Source organism: Arachis ipaensis, chromosome B4 (genome assembly GCF_059453495.1).
Source record: "Arachis ipaensis isolate K30076 ecotype BB chromosome B4, ASM5945349v1, whole genome shotgun sequence".
NCBI lineage: Eukaryota > Viridiplantae > Streptophyta > Magnoliopsida > Fabales > Fabaceae > Arachis > Arachis ipaensis.
The window spans coordinates 12,304,967-12,325,888 of NC_142439.1; the positions used below are offsets into that span (position 1 = coordinate 12,304,967).

Genomic DNA, 20,922 nt, shown 5'->3' on the forward strand with positions numbered 1-20,922 from the left:
TTTTATGTTTAAAACCATAAATCTCCATGAACAGTAATAGAGAGCGTAGAAGAGATAGGGTGAATTATGATGGTAGGAATGTGGATGAATTTTTATACATATTTTAGTCATCTTGTAGATCTGCCAGAAATCATTGATAATGGAGTTAGGGAGAAAACTGTTGAGGAAGAGAATTCTAACAAGGCTAGAAAAGATAATTGAAATCACTTTTAACAAATGTGGCCAAAAGAGCTAAAGAAAATCTCATGTCTAATTCAAACGGTCATGTTAATGATTTGACGAACCAGAGGAAGAGTGAAAGTTGAGAGAGGGAGAAAAATTGGTTCTTCTCATTTTGATAATTTCCAATGAATGAAAAATAGAAAAGTAAAAACTTTATGTACTCCTACTATGATTAATTACCATTAACATTAAACTAATAAAAAAATCTAGATAACATCTTCCTGCAAGGTAGAATTGTATAAATCTAACAATCCTAACTTGGAAACATTAGTAAGAAAAGGACTGGCAGAGCTTTGTAAGAAAATCAGCAAGTTAGTCTTTGAAACCAATTGAGATGAATGAGATTAGACAAATACTTTTCACTAACAATGTGTCAATCCACTCCAACAATCATTTCTCTATTACTCTCTCTTACCTTTCTAACATGGTATTAGAGTCATGCTATCCTCTTTGAAGAACATAGATTATTTTTGTTCTATTGAAATCACCGTATTTTTTACACATTTTCTTTATGTCATTTTTTCTTTATGCCATTTTTTTCACATCCGCTACTTACCTATTCCCATGAAGAAATCATATTTTTTTGTCACCTTCGGTTAGTTTGTCGTCCATCTCTTTGTAGTTTACCACTTTTTGGAATTTGTTGGGTAGTTAGCCATCCTTTCGGCAGTTTCATCTGGGTTTTCTAATGATAGTTCTGTCTACGCTTTCTTCCGACAGTTCTGTATTTTTTTCTAACAATTTCGTCTGCATCTGTTCTATCGGTTCATGCATTTTTTTGTTTCGTTGTTTTAAATAAGTTTCAAATTCAAGTGACTTTGAGGAGATATTAGAATATATTAGGATCAATTACGAATTATTTAGTATATTTAAACATTTATTATAAGATATTACGTTTTTATTATTTCAATTCTCTTAGCACATCTAATAACATTTTTGAGTATTAAAACGCCGTCGTTTGTATTTACATAGAATAGATAAGTCCTTATTCTTTTTAACAAATTATGTAAGTATTTAACATCTATTTCAACACTTTAATTTTTTACTTTGGCAGCTTAACGAGATATATCAGTAAATTTTATTACTTTTTAAGGACAAAAGTGATAGAAAGACTGTGTTGACAAATAAAAGAATTGTGTTTTGGGTCAAAAGTCGCATTGTGATTCAGACAAATGGACATGGATGGAGTTGGTATTTTACTCTTATTTAGATGAATTTTATAATTTATAGGAATTTGAGTTGAAATAATTTTACTTGTTGCGAATAGGATTTTAAAAGAGAATAAATAGAGGAAAAGGGTTAAAGAAGAGCGTGAGAAGTGAGGAGACGGAGACAGACGCATTACGCAAGAGAGTGTGTGTGTGTTCCACAGCTGAGATATAGAGTGTGAGTGTGACTGTGAGTGTGTGAGTGCAGTTAGCAACAGCAGCGCCGCTCCTTCAACACTTCTCAGATCCTTCCATTCTTCGCTTCCATGGACCAGGTTTGTTTCTCTCACTTCATTCACCGATTCTCTCTTTTTCCTCAAATTCCGATTCATCGCTTTTTGCTTGCTTCATTCATTGCAGTACGAGAAGGTTGAGAAGATTGGGGAAGGAACCTACGGCGTCGTTTACAAGGCTCGCGACCGCGTTACCAACGAGACCATCGCTCTCAAGAAGATTCGCCTTGAGCAGGAGGATGAAGGCGTTCCTAGCACTGCAATTCGCGAGATTTCTCTCCTCAAGGAAATGCAGCACAGGAATATTGTTAGGTATTCTTTTCTTCATCCTAATCTCACTTCTTCTTGCTATTATTATTTGAATGCGTGTATCTCTGATGAATGCTGCTTCTTAGTAATTTGTGTTTGTGGTTTCAATTGGTGAAATTCATGTGACGTGGAAAATTGGAGGGTTTCTGGTGCTCATTGTGTGGTGTTTTTGGTGAAATTGAGGTTTCTTTCGTTTGGAGTTTTGACTATGGTGTGTGGTTTGTACTTTGTAAATTGTAACGAAATCATATATATGTTGGGATGTCTATGTTTAGTAGTTCAATCATGGTTAATCACAGAACCTGAAATGATGTTTCCTTCAATGCGAGACTTGTTGACTGTAGTTGATAGTCTCTGTTTTTTATTTGGTCACTGAAATTATGAATCTGGATAGTGCTATCATTATCATGCGATATATTGTTTGTGATTATGACTACATCTTCTGATGAACTGTGTTTGTTGTTTTACTCCAACAACCAGTCATTGTCTCACAAAATGGTGTTGGATACATGCAACCTGCGTTCGGTACCATGTTTTATTTTGTTGATGGTTATCCTCGGTAAATGGTCAACTGGTATAATAATGTTGCCTGAATATATCATTTGTTAGACTGTACAGCTGTGAACTGTTCATGTTGTAGAGGTAAGTGTAGGGTGCAGGAAGAGTTACGTGAAGGTTTGCACTTTCAAGTCTTGCTTTTATAACAGTTTCACAAGCGACTTCTGGGGTATCATACTGTTTATGCAATTGAAATATAGGTTTGATAACTCAGGAGAACGAGAACCTGTTGAATCTAAAATTTCACCTGTATTTCGGTTCCTTAAAATTTGTTGTTCTAAATCTTATTCTGCCTCTAAAACCATTTCTTCCCTGTGCTGCTGTTCTAAATCCTATTCTTCCCCTTTAATCTTCTTTACTAACTTATGCTTGGTGGCTGTGTGAATCATAGGTTGCAGGATGTGGTGCACAGTGAGAAGCGATTGTATTTGGTTTTTGAGTATCTGGACTTAGATCTAAAGAAGCATATGGATTCATCTCCTGAGTTTGTTAAAGATCCACGGCAAGTAAAAGTGAGTTACTTATGGATCCCTTCTTATTGTTGCTGGCTTATCTTATCCCAAGAATATTCACATTAAAGGCGTAAATGCATTGTTAAAATAAAATCTATTTTGTGATGGATTCATAATGAGGTATACCATATTTGGGGGAAAGTATCAGATAATTTGAAATTTGAATTATTTAATGATCCCTTCTGCAGATGTTCCTTTATCAAATTCTCTGTGGCATTGCTTATTGTCATTCACATAGAGTTCTTCACCGAGACTTGAAACCACAGAATTTGTTGATAGATCGCCGCACTAATTCACTAAAGCTTGCAGATTTTGGATTGGCTAGGGCATTTGGCATTCCTGTCAGAACATTTACGCATGAGGTTCGTATCCAATCTTACATTTGCTTCTAGCCATCCATGCAGATAATCAAAATTTGAAATATATGGCCTCTGGGAAACGAGAATGAATATGTTCGGTGTACTTGTGCTGCTTCTATAGTTGCATCTGACATGGTGGAGATAATTGAGAATCTTATTCTCCTTTAATGCTAAAGCAGCACAATTTGGTGACTAGATTTCTTCATTGATTATTTATGCTCCTGATTGTAAAACTAATCAGCGTTATTTCTTTCTTCATATTTATTTATTTTCAAATTTGTGTGTGCTCCATATATGATATACGGTACTGATCGAGCACATAGTTGGACCCATGTACTTTATATCACCTAGTGGGAATTAGTTGGTTTCAGTCACTAGCTTTTTCGCATCATAGTCATTGGTGATTGCTTGTAGGTGGTGACACTGTGGTACAGAGCTCCAGAAATATTGCTCGGATCTCGTCATTACTCTACCCCAGTTGATGTTTGGTCAGTGGGATGTATATTTGCAGAGATGGTAAACCGGCGACCTCTATTCCCTGGAGATTCCGAGATTGATGAATTGTTTAAAATATTCAGGTGACTATCTTTTTTTCTTTAAGTTATACGTTTTTCCTGAAAACCATATTAATATCCATGATTGGCCACATGACAATGCCCCTATATCAATCATGTCAATTTTCATATGAGAAATTAAGTTATGATATGTTTGTTTGGACTTTCCAGAATAGTTTACTTTTAGTGCAAAAGTTTGGGTTTCCATGCATGTAACAATTAAATAAGCAAAGCTACATGTTATATGTTTATATATTTACTATTTATTCATTGTATGAAGAATCATGGGCACCCCAAATGAAGATACATGGCCTGGGGTAACTTCATTGCCTGATTTTAAATCAACCTTTCCCAAGTGGCCACCTAAGGTAATTAAATAATTCTATCTCTAACGTGGATGAAGTGTTTGGTTCTCCATTGCACTAAGAACGTAACCTTATCCTGTAATTTGCAGGAGCTAGCTAATGTGGTTCCAAATCTTGACCCCGCTGGTCTTGACCTCCTTTCTGTAAGTGTAGCATGTGATATACTGTTCATTCTCTCCTGAACTCCTCTAAGGAAATAAAGTTGTATATTAGAGAATTAAGAGAAATTTATTTTGGAACAATAATATAAACAATGATCCTATGACATTTGAATTCACTTTCTTCTTCTTGGATCTCAATCCTAATTATCCTACCATGAATCATGTTAATTCCTTTTATTGATTCTAATGTGGTGCAGAGTATGCTTTGCTTGGATCCCAGCAAAAGAATCACCGCCAGGAATGCTGTAGAGCATGAATACTTCAAGGACATTAAGTTTGTACCATGATTCCATATCTTAATGATGGAAAAAGGTGTTTATATGTGTAGAATTTATGGGTTTTGACTCTGCGAGAAATGCGTGCTTTCCGTCAATGACTTCGGACTGGGTCTTTCTTTGTCCTTGCAAATATTAGAATCAACTTATGCGTGATCCATATTGCTTCATTTTTGTTTTTTTGCCCAAGTCTAGACACAATTCGGCAGGCAAAATTTAATTTTGCTTGATGTAAAGTTGCTATTTCTAAATATCTTTAACCTCATAGAAGTTGCTATTTTTCGTGCAATGCAATTTATGTGTCCCAAAGTAATTAAGGGAGGAAATGACAAATAAGGCCGTGTCCATTTTTGTTGTGGATATATGGATCCCAATCCAAAATAAATTAAGTCCCATGGAAAATTTGGACATACAGTGTGGGAAGATTTTCAATGATTAGGGACTTATGTCTCAACGACAAAAATGAACGAGAAGTTTCATTATCCTCCACGTAGAAAAAATTTATACACCTTGTTAATCTTTAACTATAAACTTAGTGTTATACAATTATGTTATAAATATATTTATTGTAAATTCTCTAGTAAGGTGTTGGGTCCTTGGCTAAGAGTTGGGTCCGTGGCTATAAATAGCCCTTCTCATGTTTTCTAATGGACACAATCAATAATAGAATACTTATTATTTTTTCACTCGAATCCTTATTTTTATAACATATTATACTTTTTCTTTCATATTTTTATATTTTGATTGATAAGAAAAAAAATATTCTATAAACAAGGAAGAATTTATTGTGAAGTAAACGCTAGCCTCTGGAATTCTTGGGATTATCTTTCTACATAATTGCTCCATTGCTGCGCTGGCTTTGCATACAAGATTTCTACAGTGTTGCAAAGAGATACACAACACGAATTTGAAGTCTTTTGATTGAACACCTTGTTAATCTTTCTGCATGGTTACAAATAACAAAAATGTCGCCCGTCTCTCGCTACAGAAAATGTAGTGAAATGGCAGGCCAAACAAACAAGAACCAATCCACATTGCAACTATGTAACCACCCTGTATGTAGCTTACTGAGATTGTAAGCTGAAACCATCAATCCCCATATTTCTGTTTACATTTTGTTAAGTAAAGAGGCAAGGCTGCGAAGTTCCTCAAATGCATGCATTGTTTCTGCATCAAATCCTCCTGCAAACTGCATAAATGAATAAATGGTTATACCTCTACCATGTTTGATAATGATTCTACAGAAAGTTCTTGGGATATGTATGAACTGAAACACTCAAAAGGATAGATAAAGGTGCTAGATTATAAATTATAAAATTGGACAAACCTGATGGATCCTAAAAGCAAATCTCACTCCTTGGAGAAGCATGTAATCCATTGCTGAATCTTTTTCTAGTGATGACTTTGCTTGTAGTTCCATAGCCACCCTTTTCATATACCTTTTTGCCAATTTAACCGATCCTAGCTTTATCTGCAAAATGTATTTGTTGGATCAAAGATCTTGTGAAAATATATAGCTTGCTGGATGATTACATTGCTATGTTATTGCACCTTGCCAATGATTCCATTATCAAGCATCCATTCTAAAGGAATTTGAAACTCCTTGCAGTTACGCATCAAAGAGTCTCGTGTGCGATGAAGGTTGTAAACGGTACGCTCCATCCTGACAGTGAATTCAAACACAAACATAAGATTTCTTTCTTTCTTTTCATGGAGACACAAAGCAAACATCACAGATCTCATCATTTTAGTTACTTACTTTTCGGATAAGGTAACCATTTTCTTTAGAACGACATCACAAGGTAGCCGTGGATCATCCTTATACGATGAAACTTCAGATTCTAACTTTTTCAAATCTTGATATGCAAATGCTGCTTCTCTTAATGTGTCAGCTTTCTTCTCTGGCCAATCAAAATGCTTGAGGACTGCCCTCTCATCTACCTAAGAATGTAGCCCACACAATCATAAGTTTTTACTTGACATGGCATAATTTCGAAACTACAAAGGTTAAAAGCTCATTGGATAAAAAAGCTTCTTACAAGGAAGCAGAGTTCATCATCAAGCCACTTCACGAATGCCACTACATCTTCAATGTTCTGGTAAACTGCATTGTTCACCTCTCTAATTAATGAATTCACAAATTCTCCCTGAGTTTCAATATCTGCCTTTATCTGCAAATCAAGGGATAGTTACTATTTTAGTGATATATGTGTAATCAATGATAATTCACTATTCTATGTATTGCTTAAACGGCAAGTAAAACATATATATTATGAACTTAGATGCATAAAGTTGGGTAAGAACTCACAGCAAGCAAATATGACGACCGATTTTCAATTTCTCCAATCATGCTGCTCCGAACATCTGCAACATCAGTTGTATCTGAGAGTGCTCCATTTGTAGAATCCCTTCTAGAATCTCTCTTCATAAGTGAATGGTACAACTCCACCACTTGTGGGGCTCGTTTCACTGTCCCTGTATTACTTCTTGCTGTGAAATTCACAGGTGGTGGAGGAGGAGGTGGAGGTGGAGGAGGTGGAATTTGAGCAGAACTCTCTTGTTTCATTTTGCTAGAAATAGAACATGAAGGCCTTGGAGGCGGATTAGGAATGCGCAAGGCCCTCTTCTCGACATCCAAACAAGTCAAAAGTTTGTTAGCTTCTCTTTGGACAACCTCCAAACCAGATTGTTGAACGGATAATAATGGCACTGATGGTTCCTTCTCCATTTCTTTGGTACATATAAAACAATCCGATTGTCTTCTCTTACTCAGGACTACCTCTTCCTCTGAACAATTCAATCCGCTAATAGAGTGTCGTCTTTGGGGGCCTCCTGCTACCTCAGATTCCATCCAATTCTTCTCAATAATACTATCTGGACATTCTACTTGTGACAAATTATCACTAGTTATAGGCCACTTTTTCGGCTTCTTCATCAAATTGAACCTATTTCCACTACTACCACAGTTTAGGTACCTATTGCTTTGATCAGAGAAGGAACTAACACAATCTCCACTACTACTATTCACATCAGGTTGGGGGCTAGATGGCTTATCAGAATCCATTGGTGAGCATGTGTTCTTCAATTCATTTCTTAAACATGAATTCACCCACCTCAGGTATGCAAGCTCCTCAACCTCATTTAATCTACTCATTTGTAAACCTTCTACTTGTTTGGACAGGTCTTCATTGGTGACCCTTAGCAATGATGCCTCAGCTTTGATTTTGGCAACAATGTCACTCTGATAAAAGAAAGAGAAAAAAGGACAGTTACTGAGAAAGAAGAGGAAAATGTAAATGATTGATAAATCAGCAAAGCTAAGTACAAAGCTCAACCTTATTTTAGAAAGTTAAAACCAAAAGAAAGTAACAACAAAAATGATAGATGATAAATGATAAATCATTGATTAAATTCATCCAAAATGCTAAAAAATGAATCGTCCACTATGAAGCACAAATACTTCGTTTTCACTTTTGTGCAACATAAATCATCCAAAATTGAGGAGAGTTTACCTCTGAAGATTTGGCAAGACAAGACAACTGAGATTCAAGAGAAGAGAGCCTGCAAGTGAGACTTCTCTTCTGCATCTGCAGCTCCTTATTGACCCTCCTCAACTCAACAACCTCAAGCTCAAGATCCTGCACTGAACTATCCTTTTCCCCTTTAACCACCACTTCACCACTCTCAGAAGAGACACGGGTCAATGCAGCAAGTTGCTCAGAGAGGCCATGTTTCTCTTGTTCCAATAATGCTACCTTCTTCACAAGCTCATCAACCTCACCATTGTGCTTCTTACACTCAGCAAGCTCTGCATGAAGCTTAGACTCTCTCTCCTTTGATTCTTGCAATAGCCCCCTCATGTGGTCAAGCTCAGTGAATAAATCAGTGGAAGATTGTCTCCTATGTGAAGGGTAACCATGTGGATGAACCTGAGCTCCACCATTAATAGAGCATGCCAAGTCACCAATGAGGGACCTCTTGACCCTAGATTGTGGTGGCTGGTTCTTCTGGTTTTGAACAGCATCAGAGATTGTTGTCAGATTCTGTTGATGTTGTTTTTTGGTGGGGATTGTGGATTGAATTTTGGATTTTTTGTCTGCAGCGAAGCCTTTTACAATATGGGCACCCCATGAAGAAGACAACCTTGGCCTTGAGATGATTGGATTGTTGGTTGTTCCTTTGGGGTTTTGAGGCTTTGGGGGTTGGTTTTGGTCTGCAAATTTTGAAACTTTGGACCTGTTCTCTGATGGATGGTTGTTTTCTTCCCTCATCCTGATGATGATCAAAACCAAAGGAAAGAAAAGGAGAGAACTTTTGAAATGTGATAGATAGAGAGTAATACTAATAACAGCACTCTCTTCAGTTTACGAAGAGGATCACCAATTTAGTTTTGCATTGAAGACAATGGAATATTGGGTAGCTCAACATTGATGGGTGTTTTTTAATCTCTGATATATAAAGGTGTGAGGAAAGCTTAGCTTAGCTGCCATTAAAGGGAACTTTGGAGGGTTGGAGTGGTGATGATGATGATGAATGGGGTAAAAATGGGAGCTTTTGTTTGGAGTTAGCTTCAGAGCTTTTGAAAGTTTGAATTTTGAAAATGTTGAGAGAGAGAGAGAGAGAGAGAGAGAGAGAGAATGGTACTAATGTGAAGCTCAGCGAGGAGTACGAGGGTGGAGCTTGGGAACTGCAACGGTCGATTTTTTGGGAGTGGGTCCCAAACGCGATTAAAAGTTGACTTTTGGTTTAAATAGAAAGCTTAAGTAAACTACGTTTTAAGTGTTAACTTCGTAAAAGGTTCAATTTTTAAAGATAATTTTCATTCCACAAAATATATTATAAAAGACATATAACATATCAGAAAAGGGTGTTGCTAATGTGTATTTTAAGGATATATTTCGAAAGTATTATAATTTTTTTTAATTATCGAAATGCATTAAATATATTAAAAATTTTAAATTTTTATGATTATATTAAAATATACTTTTAAAATACAAAATAGTTAAATTCATGTTAAAAATGGTAGAAATTTAGTTTTAATGCATTATTTATAATTTTATTTAGAAAATAAAATATTTTTTTAGCTAAGATGAATCTTTTTCTCATTAAGTATTTTTTACTAAGATGAATCTTTTTCTTATTTTTTTTATAAAAATAATTTTTTTACATAAAATGAAAATAGATTTAAAAACCAAATTTTAACTCATTTTTATACATATTCTACATAATTATTTAAATATAGTTTGCAAAAAATTAAATCAATGAAATAAGTTTCTTGTTACTTATGAAAAAAAAAATCGTAGTTTATTAAATATTGAATCATTTGAAGATCAAAATATTTTTTTTTAAAATTATTTTATCAAAACTGAATATTTTAGATATCAAAATAATAATTTATCCAGTTACATTATTTTAAATAATTATTTATATAATAGTGGTAAAAAATAAATATAATTACATAACTAAATTCATGTGTAAAAATCTTCACACTTATGGTTAATTGAAATTAAATCTTTACTTACTAAGCTTCAAGATATTACAAGGCACAAAATATAAAGTTCAACATCTTAAAAATAATTTTGGAAAAGGGGTTATCCAGTTTATCGTTCAAATATTACATGGTATTTCTTTTGTCAATTACTTTTAGTTAACTATTTTTTTTATATATTTTTTTTGTCAAGATCTTATAAAGCTGTCACACAAATTATATGTTAAGACAACTTAAATTGTCTCATTTATTTTTACTTTTTGATATTATTTGTCTCCTTTGTTCTGATTGAACTCGTGTACAGGAACAGGACTAGTGACCAAGTAAGAAAGGAAGAAGACAAACAATACTGTAAGACCATTAGAAACAACACACATTACTAAAAGAAAAGAACCCTATTCTAATAAGACACCATGCAATTAATATGCAATATAATAATAACATTATATAAGACAACTAAAATAAAAGACATCCATGTTTTTACTTTTTTAACATTCACTGTTATCCAAAACGGCTAATTTTTTTTATATGGAAAAAAATTGTGTGTAATTTATTATTATGGATAATTGGTATATATATATATTTTTTTGATATGGACTAATTTCTTTTATTTTAATTTTAAGCAACAAATCGAATCCTCAAATTTGAAGAAGTATAAAAATTTAAAGGACAGATTTCATAGTGTTACAAATTTGAGAGTCAGATTTGTATATTCAAAAAAATTTAAAATAAAAAATTTAAATTTGATTTTTTTTTCTTTTCACGCTCACTACGTCCCTCCCTCAACGTTTCAATAACGTATTGTCTCCCTCCTCTCTAAACACGAAACAAACACAACACAGAGTGAGGTTTCTTCTTCTCCCTCCCTCAATCTCCAATGGCGCATGTGCGACTGCATTAACCGCACCGATTTCAGTGGAAGACTTTGGCTCTGGAGCATCGCTGTTTTCCTGGCCTTCATACACATAGTTGGGAAGCCTGGTTTCTCTGAAAGAGGTAAGCCAAAAATTAAAAAAAAATGTGGTTTCTCTGTTTTTTGATATTGTTGTTAATCTAATATTCACAAAAGTTCAGGCCATTTTTTTCGATTGTAATTGGTGGGTATGAACGCCTTTGTTCTGTTCTCTGTGCTAGAGTTTGATCACTACTGGCTTTCGTAGTGGTTTGGCCAAGAAAATTGTAGAGTAGGAGTGTTTCTTGTGTTTTGATGATATGAAAACGTGTTCTCTATGTGTTAGGGTTTACTGCTGTTAGTGGAGGAGTTTCCAAACTGTTAATGTGTTTCAGGAGAATGACTCTGATCAATGAATTTGTTAAACAAAGTTTGCATGATCACAGTAGAAGTAAAGATCTTTTGGGAGTTGAAATTTTTTGTAACTCTGATAATGGATTCTGAACTTGACTGATTAGTGAGAGTAATGATAAAAATTGTAGAAGAGAAAATTCATGAATGGTTTTAAATGATGATAAGCCATTATCTGAAGTTTAGCTGAAATGTGCTTCTGTGCTTTATGTGCTTCATTTAACTATTTTTCTCTTGGAATACACAATTATGATACTAGTTAGCTTTACATAGAAGACTTTTGGGAATTTTTTTTTTTTTTTGCCAAAAAGTTTCCAATGACTACACTTTTTCGAATAGAAAAAAAAAGGTCCTAATGTATATTATTACTATTCTTGAATGTCTTGAAGGCGTGAGGAAGCATTGCCTATATTCAAGAGGAGACTCTTAGGTGCCTTGCTGGAGTTTTCTGCTCAAGAATTGCAGGTTCAGGTACATTGGTTTTTGTCAATGATCTTCTTTTCAAACATTTTATTTATGGCATGTAGGCACAATTGTATCCTTTTGTCTTTTGATTCTATTTTCCTCATCAATCATTTTGGTTCTGAATGTCCATGCTTATCCAAAAATAAATAGCTTCACTCATAGTTAAGCACACCTAGTTAGTGTTTGAAAATGGTTTTTGGGATACAAATATAGAGATAATGAGACAATAGTGATGGATACAAAGAGAAATATATTTGTTAATAATTTTAACATTCGGGGATAAAACAGAAAAAACAAAATGTAAAAAAATTTCCATTTTAGTGTCCTGCCTCCACTATCTCCACTTGTTGGGAGAACGGAAAGATTTTATTGTCTTTAAATTTGTGTCCCAGAGACAGATTCCAAACACTACCTTAGAAATAAAATCTGTACATACAAGAATAATTCTATGATGATTATACACATGGCTGCTGTCTATAGTTGCTGAATTAATCTATTGTGACTTATTTATACAGTGGTTGTGACTTAAGAATTCTAAGTTATTTAGTGTCAACCTATCTATTATAGTTATCTATATGATGTTAATACACTGGGCTGTTGTCTATATATGCAGAATTAACTCTGGACTGATTATATGCTGCATAATGTTCTGTCAATCTGTTGATACTCATTTATCTTGTTATGCGTAATATTCTGTAATAGTACTGTGTATGGACTAGTTTGATGTCACTTACATAAGTGTAGGGACTAGTTTGATGTCACTTGAACAAGTCTAGGGACTATTTTGATGTCACTTATATAACTGTAGGGACAGATTTGCTGCCCGATAACAACTATCTGACCCCTTCTTTGGTATCTGAAACAGGGCCTTATAAATGCAGTTAAGGAGGTTTTTCCATATGTCCATCACAGATTCTATGTTTGGCATCTGTGGAAGAACTTCAACAAGTAATGGAAGGATCTCCAGCTTAGAGGGCTACTCTGGGATTGTGCAAGGTGTACTAGCCAAGATGGCTTCCTTGATATCATCAAAAAGATTGAAAGGGTTAATAAGGAAGCCTGGGAGTATTTGAACAAGTGGCCTAGAGACTCTTGGAGCCGGGCATTCTTCAGTAATGCACCTAAAATAGATAACATCTGCAATAATGCCTGTGAAGTCTTCAACTCCAGGATCAAAGATGCTAGAGCTAAGCCTATTATCACACTCTTGGAAGAAGTCAGAATGTATGCAATGAGGTTGATAGCTAGGAACAAGGTGAAGCTGAATTCAAACACTGGAGTTCTACCTCCTATACAGCGCAGCAGGTTAGAAAAGATACGGAAGGAATAAAAAAATTGGGTCTCGATGTGGTCTGGTGACGCAGATTATGAGAAGTTCGAAGTACATGGCTGGCCGACCAACATGGTTGTGGACTTGGGAAAGAGGCTCTACACATGTGGTTTCTGGCAATTGAGTGGTAATGTTTTTTAAATTCATTGTCTTAGTCTTATTATCATTATCAACCTTTGTTGTAGGCTTACTGTTGTTGTCGTCTTCGTTGTTGTGTGAATGCTGTTTAGGGATGCCATGTGTGCATGCGTGTGCTGCACTGGCAAGGGCTGGTAAGAGATCGAAGGACTACTGTCATCAGTGGTTGACCATGGAAGCATATAATAACACATATGCCTTCCATATCAATCCAATTTCAGGTCAAGCACTATGGAAAAAGTCACCATATAACAGACCACAAGCACCAAAATTTAGAAACATGCCCGGACTACTTAAGAAAAAAAGAATAAAAGATGCAGATGAGGAGCCAAGTGGGAGTAAGAAGTCGAAGACGGAGATGAAAAGAATATATAAAAAAGGTCGATGTCGTTGTTGTGGCGAAGCAGCACACACCAGAAGGAACTGTCCAAAGAGGGTTGCTGCAGCTGCAGAAGCTGCTGCTGCAGAGGCTACCACTGCACAACCCACTACTGCTAATGGTGGTGAAGGTCAGGCCAACTCTGCTGCCCCTGTCCCAGAAGTCCCAACCGAAATCAATCTTGACCAAAGTCAACCACCCTTGGAAGCAACTGATGACTCTCAACAGGTTCACGAGCTTATATGATTTTAAATTTATCATACTCACATCCTTACCTAGTTTACTAACTATGTTACATTTTTTTTTGGCTGATAGGTTCTACCTTCACCTGTTAGGCCGCCAAAGCTCCCTCTAAAAAGAAAGTTAGCCAAGGGTTGTAAAAAACCATCTTCAGGAAGTAGCAATCCACCAGTAACCACCCCACCTGCTGCTACCCCACCAGGAAGTAGTCATACATCAAGGAATCCCCCACCTAACCCTATACAAGGTGCAACACAGGGAACTGCTACAAGGCTTGCAAATTTCATGAAGTTTGTGCTAAATCCTGGATTCAAGGCACCCAGACATAAAAAATGAAGATTAGGATGATTATGTTTAGGGAAAGCAGGCTGTCTTTTTGTATCTATTTTGCTGATGTTGTTTACAATGCCTAAAATATTGTCCCAGTGTTGGGGATTTTAGGGAAAGCAGGCTGTTTTTTTGTATCTATTTTACTGGTGTTTTGGCTCTATAATGCCTTTTTTAAATCAAACATTACCAATATGAATATGAATTATGAATTATAATTTTATTCAATTGAGTTTTCTCAGCCTTTTGTTTATATATTATCCTTTGTTACAAACTTAAGACTAGTTCAAGTGCTGTCCATTTCTATTTCATTGAAAAGAAGTCCAGGAACAGAAGTATGCATATAATCAAACACCTTAATTTTCATTTCTTTTAAACAAAAGGATAGGAACAACTACATGAACAAGGAATGCATATAACATGCATGTCATTTGTTTTTTGCTAGATACAGTTAACCCTGCTGTCTATCTAGCTTTAATAGAAGAACACCAATTACAATCAGTAGCATGAACACAAACATCAAAATTCCCCCCATTTTTAGAACCCTAATTTCAGCTTCTAATTTACCAAATTTCCAAGCCATCTTCATCTTCCATTCCTCATCATCAACTGAATGTCTTGTTCTATCATCACATGGCATGGCATCTTCCAAAACTTTATCAACCCACAAAAACAATCCACACCATTTCTTACCCACTGTCTGCACATCAAAGAAAATTCAATCAACAAAATTTATATCCATAAATATAGCAATCAACAACAACAATACTTACATTGTAGTTTGGGCAACCCAGGAATGGTCTCCCTGGATTAGAATCCGTCTCTGACCACCGCAGCACCGGTCTCGACCCGCAGGCACACCATTCTGGCAAACGAGCTTCTCTGTTTCTGTTCATTCTCCTCATGATGCTTCCAAATGATCGTGGGTTGTTCGAGCTCCCAGCTGCATTGCTCGTGCTAGCCATAACCGACGGGTTTCAGAGAGGGAGAAGAGAAGAACACAGCACCGACGAGAAGAGAGTAGAGTGAACAATGTGGCCTTCAAATTTGGGGATTAGGGTTTTAACTTCATCTGAGGGACCAAATTGAGTCGGAAGAGTTCAGCTAGCCGTTGTGAGTCCCACGTGTCAACGACGCTGCCAGCTAAGCTTTCCGGTTGCGCCACGTGTCCATAAATTGCCGGAAGGACAACTTTGAGTCCCGGAGTGCAAGTTCGGGGATGACTCTGAGGAACTTTTAAGTTCAGTGACTACTTTGGGGCTCGAGTGCAATTTCAGGGACTACATTGAGGCTTATCTCCAAAAAAAAAACACACCAACTCACCACTTTTTTTTAAAACACCACCACAATCTCAATAATAAAAATAAAAAGTTCTCCAAAAACAACTGGTACAATTAAAAAAATAGGTAATAAGGTTTTCGACTAATATATTTATAAATCACTAAAAAACATAAATCTATTATATATTATTAATTTTACAACAAAAATGCGCCACACATCACTCTCTTACTATAATTGAAATTAATTTTTTTCTAAAATCAAAGAGTTATCTCTTTATTTCTCCTCTTTTCTCTATCTCTCTTATATATCATTATCAATGACTAGCTAATTATAGATTTGATAATTAAAATTAAATGTGTAATGTGACATTCTCTAATTGTAATTAAATTTGAAATTAAAATATTGTTATATTATTATATTACTAATTTGAGATGAAATATTTTTTTTCAAAATTAGTAAACTCCATTCCTCTGTTCTTTTATCTACCTCTCTCTCATTCTCTATTTATTTCTGTCCTTCCCACTCTACATATAACTTATATTTTATATTATTAATTTGACAAACCAAAATATGTCATGAAATATTCTTTCATTACAATGAAAATAAAATTATTTTCTTCAAAATTAAAAAATTCTCTCTCTTTCTTTTTCTTTTTTTTTTCTTTTTTCTCTTTTATTCTTTATTTTTTTCTACCTTTTTGTGCTACAGAAAAATAAAATTAATAAAATAATATAATTCAAATAAATTTATAAAATTTTAAAGAATACATTAAATTTATAATTAAATATAATTAAAAAATAATCACAAGTTATTATTCACATAAAAATATATTATTATTATTATTATTATTATTATTATTATTATATGCATATTTTTTAGTTTTTTATTTAGTTTTAAATTTTTACGGTTTATCTTTATAAATGATATTGTCACTTCTCTTCTTTCAAATATTTATTACATATAATTTATAAAGAATACTAATGTTGTAATTAAAAATTAGAATTAAGATTCAATTATTTTAAAAAAAATTAATTTTTTGACTTAATTTTATAACTATTAATATAATTTTTTTATAAACTAATATCTAATTATGTTTTTATATATATAAAAAAATATTATTTTTAAATAACAAGTATGAAAATTAATTATTTTTATTTATGCAATAGATTTAACATCTAATTAAATATAAAAATTTATATATTAATTTTTTTATAACGAATCTTAAAATTAATTATTAGTAAAAAATAATAACTCTTTTACATAAACATAATAACTAGGGATGTCAATGGGGCGGGGCAGGGGCGGGGGATGCCTCCCTGCTCCCCGTCCCCACCCTTAGATTTTGTCCCCGTCCCCGTCCCAATCCCCGCCGTGGGGAGATAATTGCCCCCATCCCCATTCTCCGCGTTTCCCGTGTTCCCCGCGGGTCCCATTCCCCATCTCTTTATGTTGAATATTTATATGAAAATTACAATAAAAAATTTAAAAAATATAAAAAAAATGACAAAACATTATTACAACACACAAACATACATATCTTATCCAAGATTACAACTTACAAATCAAGAAATATAAAATAAGAAATCATAATCCATAAAATGAAATTTTAAAATACGACTTCCATTCTTAAAAAAAGCCATAAAATAAAGTCTTCAACTTCCAACAAACAACTCCATATTCTCTGTTAAAATACAACACAAATATGAATATGTTAACATACATCATAAACAAGAATATCATATATTTAATATGAATTTGACATAATAAAAAAATAATTACCTAAACTCCTAAATCCCCATATCCATCACATAGTCCCAAGGAATTGGAATTTTCGACCCTGATTTATCTATATTATATCAACCAACAATTTACAAGAGTTAAATTTAACATGAAATTGAAATTTAATACGAAATAAAGTTTGAGTTATTAGTACTTTTACCTGAAGAGTGTATCCAGTGCCGAGTGCAAATTAACGCCTCAACAAGTTCACAATCCAATGTATTGCGATGTGGATGTATAACTCGACCACCGGTGCTAAAAGCAGACTCTGAGGCAACAGTAGAAATAGGAATGGCTAAAAAATCTCTTGCAATCTTTTGTAAAGTTGGATATTTCACTCCAATATTTTTCTAGTAGCCCAAAATGTCAAATTTTTCCAAATTTGTTTTATCTACCATAACACTCTCTTCCAAATAGAAATCCAACTCAGTTTTCGCGGCGCAGTCTTCAGATGTATCTTCCACAAATTGCAAGTAGATAGAGTTAAATTTTCTCTTTGAAGATCCTTCATCATGTCCAACATCCAAAGTAGAAGCTGAATTATCATCATTTGTTGCTCTTCTTTTAACCCTAGCCTTAAGTTGATATTCACATACTAATTCTTCCATCATTTTCTTCACCTTGCTCAGATGATTCTCACTTTGAGATCCATATATTTTAGGGAAAAAATTTCAATAACTTCATCTTATACCTAGGGGTCTAAGATAGCTCCCATAGCCATGACTTCATTAATTTGATCCCAATACTTTTCAAACTTACTAATCATATTTGTTGCCATTCTATGAACTATCTCATTTGAACTACACAACCACTCATTCAATGTCAATCTCATTTCACACACCTTGGAAAAGTACAAATTTGTCGTTGGATATAAAGTGCCAAAGAATAATTCAGTCACACTATAAAAGACTTCTAATTTATCAACAAGTTCATTTGCCATTTCCCACTCATCATCAGATGGTACAACTTTATACAGAGATTCACGGTGTCTTAAACGCTCAAAAACTTCTCTATATGGCAAAGCAGAAGCAAGTATTAGATAAGTTGAATTCCATCTAGTTCTACAATCAAGTGCAAGCTTTCTCCTATAATTAATTTTCAATTGCCTACAAGTCTCTACAAATTTTTCTTCCCTCTTCTGTGTTGCAACCCAAAAAGAAACACTATCTCTGATTTTTTCAATAGAACCATATATTGCATTCGTGCCATCTTTCACAATCAGATTAACAATGTGAGCACAACAACACATGTGAAAAAATTCCCCTCTCTTAACAAAATTAGATGGTGAAATCTTATCAAGCAGAAGATGAATCATGGCATCATTTGTACTACAATTATCAACCGTTAAAGTTGATAATTTTCTATCTATGTTCCAATCATACAAAGAATTCACCAAAGCATCACTAAGAACTTCAGCAGTATGAGGTGCAGGCACATATGCAAACCTAGAATAATGTAAATATAATAAACAATTATGACATTAAAAAATAAATATTTAAAAGATGCTAAAAGTATAAATAATACCTTATAAGTCGACATTGCAAGTTCCAATCATCATCAATAAAGTGAGCCGTAATCGCCATATAGCCTTTGTTTTGACAATCAACACTCCACATGTCAGTAGTTATAGCAATGCGGCTTGAATTTTTCTCCAACAATTTTAGAAGCTTTGCCTTTTCAGCTTCATACATCTTCTCAACATCATTTTTCAATGTATTTCTTGTATAAAATTTGAACAAAGGTTGAGTCTCAGCCATAAACTCATGAAAACCCACTTGCTCAACAAATGACATAGGGTGTTCATCCCTAATAACCCATTTTGTGAGTGCTCGTCGTGCTGCCTCTTGACTAAATGTGAAGTTTCCAACCAAAAGTGAATCCATTGGCCTTCCCGTTCCTGTAGAACCTGATGATTGTTGCACTGTTTTTAATATTGACTGCTTTGGTCCCCTAACAGTATGAATCGGGCAAATTCTAATGTGATCATGCAAGTGCTTAGTTCCTTGCTTCGTGTCACCTCCAATCTTTCTTTCACAATATTTACATATTGCCTTCCACTTTCCATCTATTTTCTCCCTCCTAAAATATTTCCAAGCCTCAGATGTTAATCCTTTTTTGTTAGGACTGTTTTGCACTTCTTGGCTAACTTCTTGTCCTCCCTCTTGTGTTTCTTCTTGTCCTTCCTCTTGTGTTCCTTGAATATGTGCTTCAATTGCTTGACCCTCATCATCTTGAGTTGGTTCTATCTCATTATTATTTTTAATAGGAGTTGAGCTAAAGCTATCCATCCTATACAGTAATTTTTAATACAGAAATACTAAATTAAAAATGAATACATAAACAATAAATTAAAACAAGCCACAATAAAGCAGCTCAAAAGCAACTCAGAATTATTAATAAATTAAATTATAAAATTAGAAATAAATTAACAAGAAACAAAGATATATAAAAAACAGAAATAGCAAAAGAACAATTGAAGAAGACAAGACTCAAGTTAAATGACTAGAAAACTAAAACTAGCAAAATAGTATCAAACTAAAAATTTATACATAATAATAATTTGTACAACATAGCTAAAGACTGATAGATAGAATCTAATAAGAAAACTGATGAAATAATAACTAAATAAGTGGCATAGTCAAAATAAATTAACAAAATCAAAAATTCTAGTTGATGGATTAGCTAATGAAATTGGACTACATCCAACAGTGGACTACAGAACTTGATTTGAGGGAAAGTAGGTTTTATATATATAACTACATTGGGAATATTGAATAATGCATTGGATCACCATATATATATATAACCGTGCATGAATGTGTTTAGGGAATGGATAATGAAATGATAGCTGCATACTTTACTTCAGCTCCTACCATCAGTGCTAAAAGTTGCCACAGAATTCCTAATTTATTGAACCATAATCGATAGAATCAATTCTGACCATTTCTAACTAATGCATTTTGTACATATGTTTAATTTGAATTATATATGCCAGTATACTCTGTACAGAAATTATTGTTTCCAGAATAATGAATAATCGTACCACACGATGAAAAGGGGTAGTAGAATTATTAGTTCATTGTAGTATACTAATTCAGTGCGATTTGTTTCAGAGTAATAAGACGACACGTTCATTGTATCAGCATTAGTTCATTGTACATACCTATGAATAAAAACTGAGAATAAAAATTATTAGAAATATCCTTTTGTTAATAATATTTAACTTACAATGAAAGGAAAATGCTTAAGCAAGCAAACACTGCATTTAAAAAGAGTTTCTCCATTTGTTGCAAAAAAATGGTTTGTTCCAACAGCAGACAGAAAAAAAACATAAAACCTAAAGTGAAATGCCAAAATATAAGAAGAAAAGGGGAGTAGTGACTCTTACCAGGGATAAGACAGAATCACAGAAATGGCCGAAGAGGTAGAGACGCTG

General features: G+C 34.0%; 2 protein-coding genes across 2 annotated transcripts; one reads left to right on the forward strand and one right to left on the reverse strand.

Moving 5' to 3' along the window:
- The first annotated feature begins 1,352 nt into the window (after positions 1-1,352).
- LOC107638937 (cell division control protein 2 homolog) lies at positions 1,353-5,045 on the forward strand. Its single transcript, XM_088483409.1, has 8 exons — positions 1,353-1,705; positions 1,791-1,975; positions 2,922-3,042; positions 3,231-3,404; positions 3,816-3,979; positions 4,236-4,323; positions 4,410-4,463; positions 4,679-5,045. Exons 1-8 carry the CDS (start codon positions 1,697-1,699, stop codon positions 4,766-4,768), a joined length of 885 nt encoding a protein of 294 aa, XP_088339535.1. The 5' UTR covers positions 1,353-1,696; the 3' UTR covers positions 4,769-5,045.
- Positions 5,046-5,650: 605 nt separating this feature from the next.
- LOC107638935 (protein CHUP1, chloroplastic-like) lies at positions 5,651-9,366 on the reverse strand. Its single transcript, XM_016342332.3, has 7 exons — positions 8,269-9,366; positions 7,065-7,997; positions 6,796-6,927; positions 6,516-6,697; positions 6,308-6,419; positions 6,084-6,227; positions 5,651-5,945 (listed from the first exon to the last, which is right to left on the reverse strand). Exons 1-7 carry the CDS (start codon positions 9,025-9,027, stop codon positions 5,865-5,867), a joined length of 2,343 nt encoding a protein of 780 aa, XP_016197818.1. The 5' UTR covers positions 9,028-9,366; the 3' UTR covers positions 5,651-5,864.
- Positions 9,367-20,922: the final 11,556 nt, after the last annotated feature.

Coding starts and splice junctions, on each gene's coding strand:
- LOC107638935 (XM_016342332.3), bottom strand. CDS start 9,027: ATGAGGGAAGAAAACAACCATCCATCAGAGAACAGGTCCAAAGTTTCA. Junction 7,998..8,268: donor GTCTTGCCAAATCTTCAGAG/GTAAACTCTCCT, acceptor TTCTTTTATCAG/AGTGACATTGTTGCCAAAAT. Junction 5,946..6,083: donor TTGCTTTTAGGATCCATCAG/GTTTGTCCAATT, acceptor TCATTTATGCAG/TTTGCAGGAGGATTTGATGC.
- LOC107638937 (XM_088483409.1), top strand. Junction 1,976..2,921: donor CAGCACAGGAATATTGTTAG/GTATTCTTTTCT, acceptor TGTGAATCATAG/GTTGCAGGATGTGGTGCACA. Junction 3,980..4,235: donor GAATTGTTTAAAATATTCAG/GTGACTATCTTT, acceptor CATTGTATGAAG/AATCATGGGCACCCCAAATG.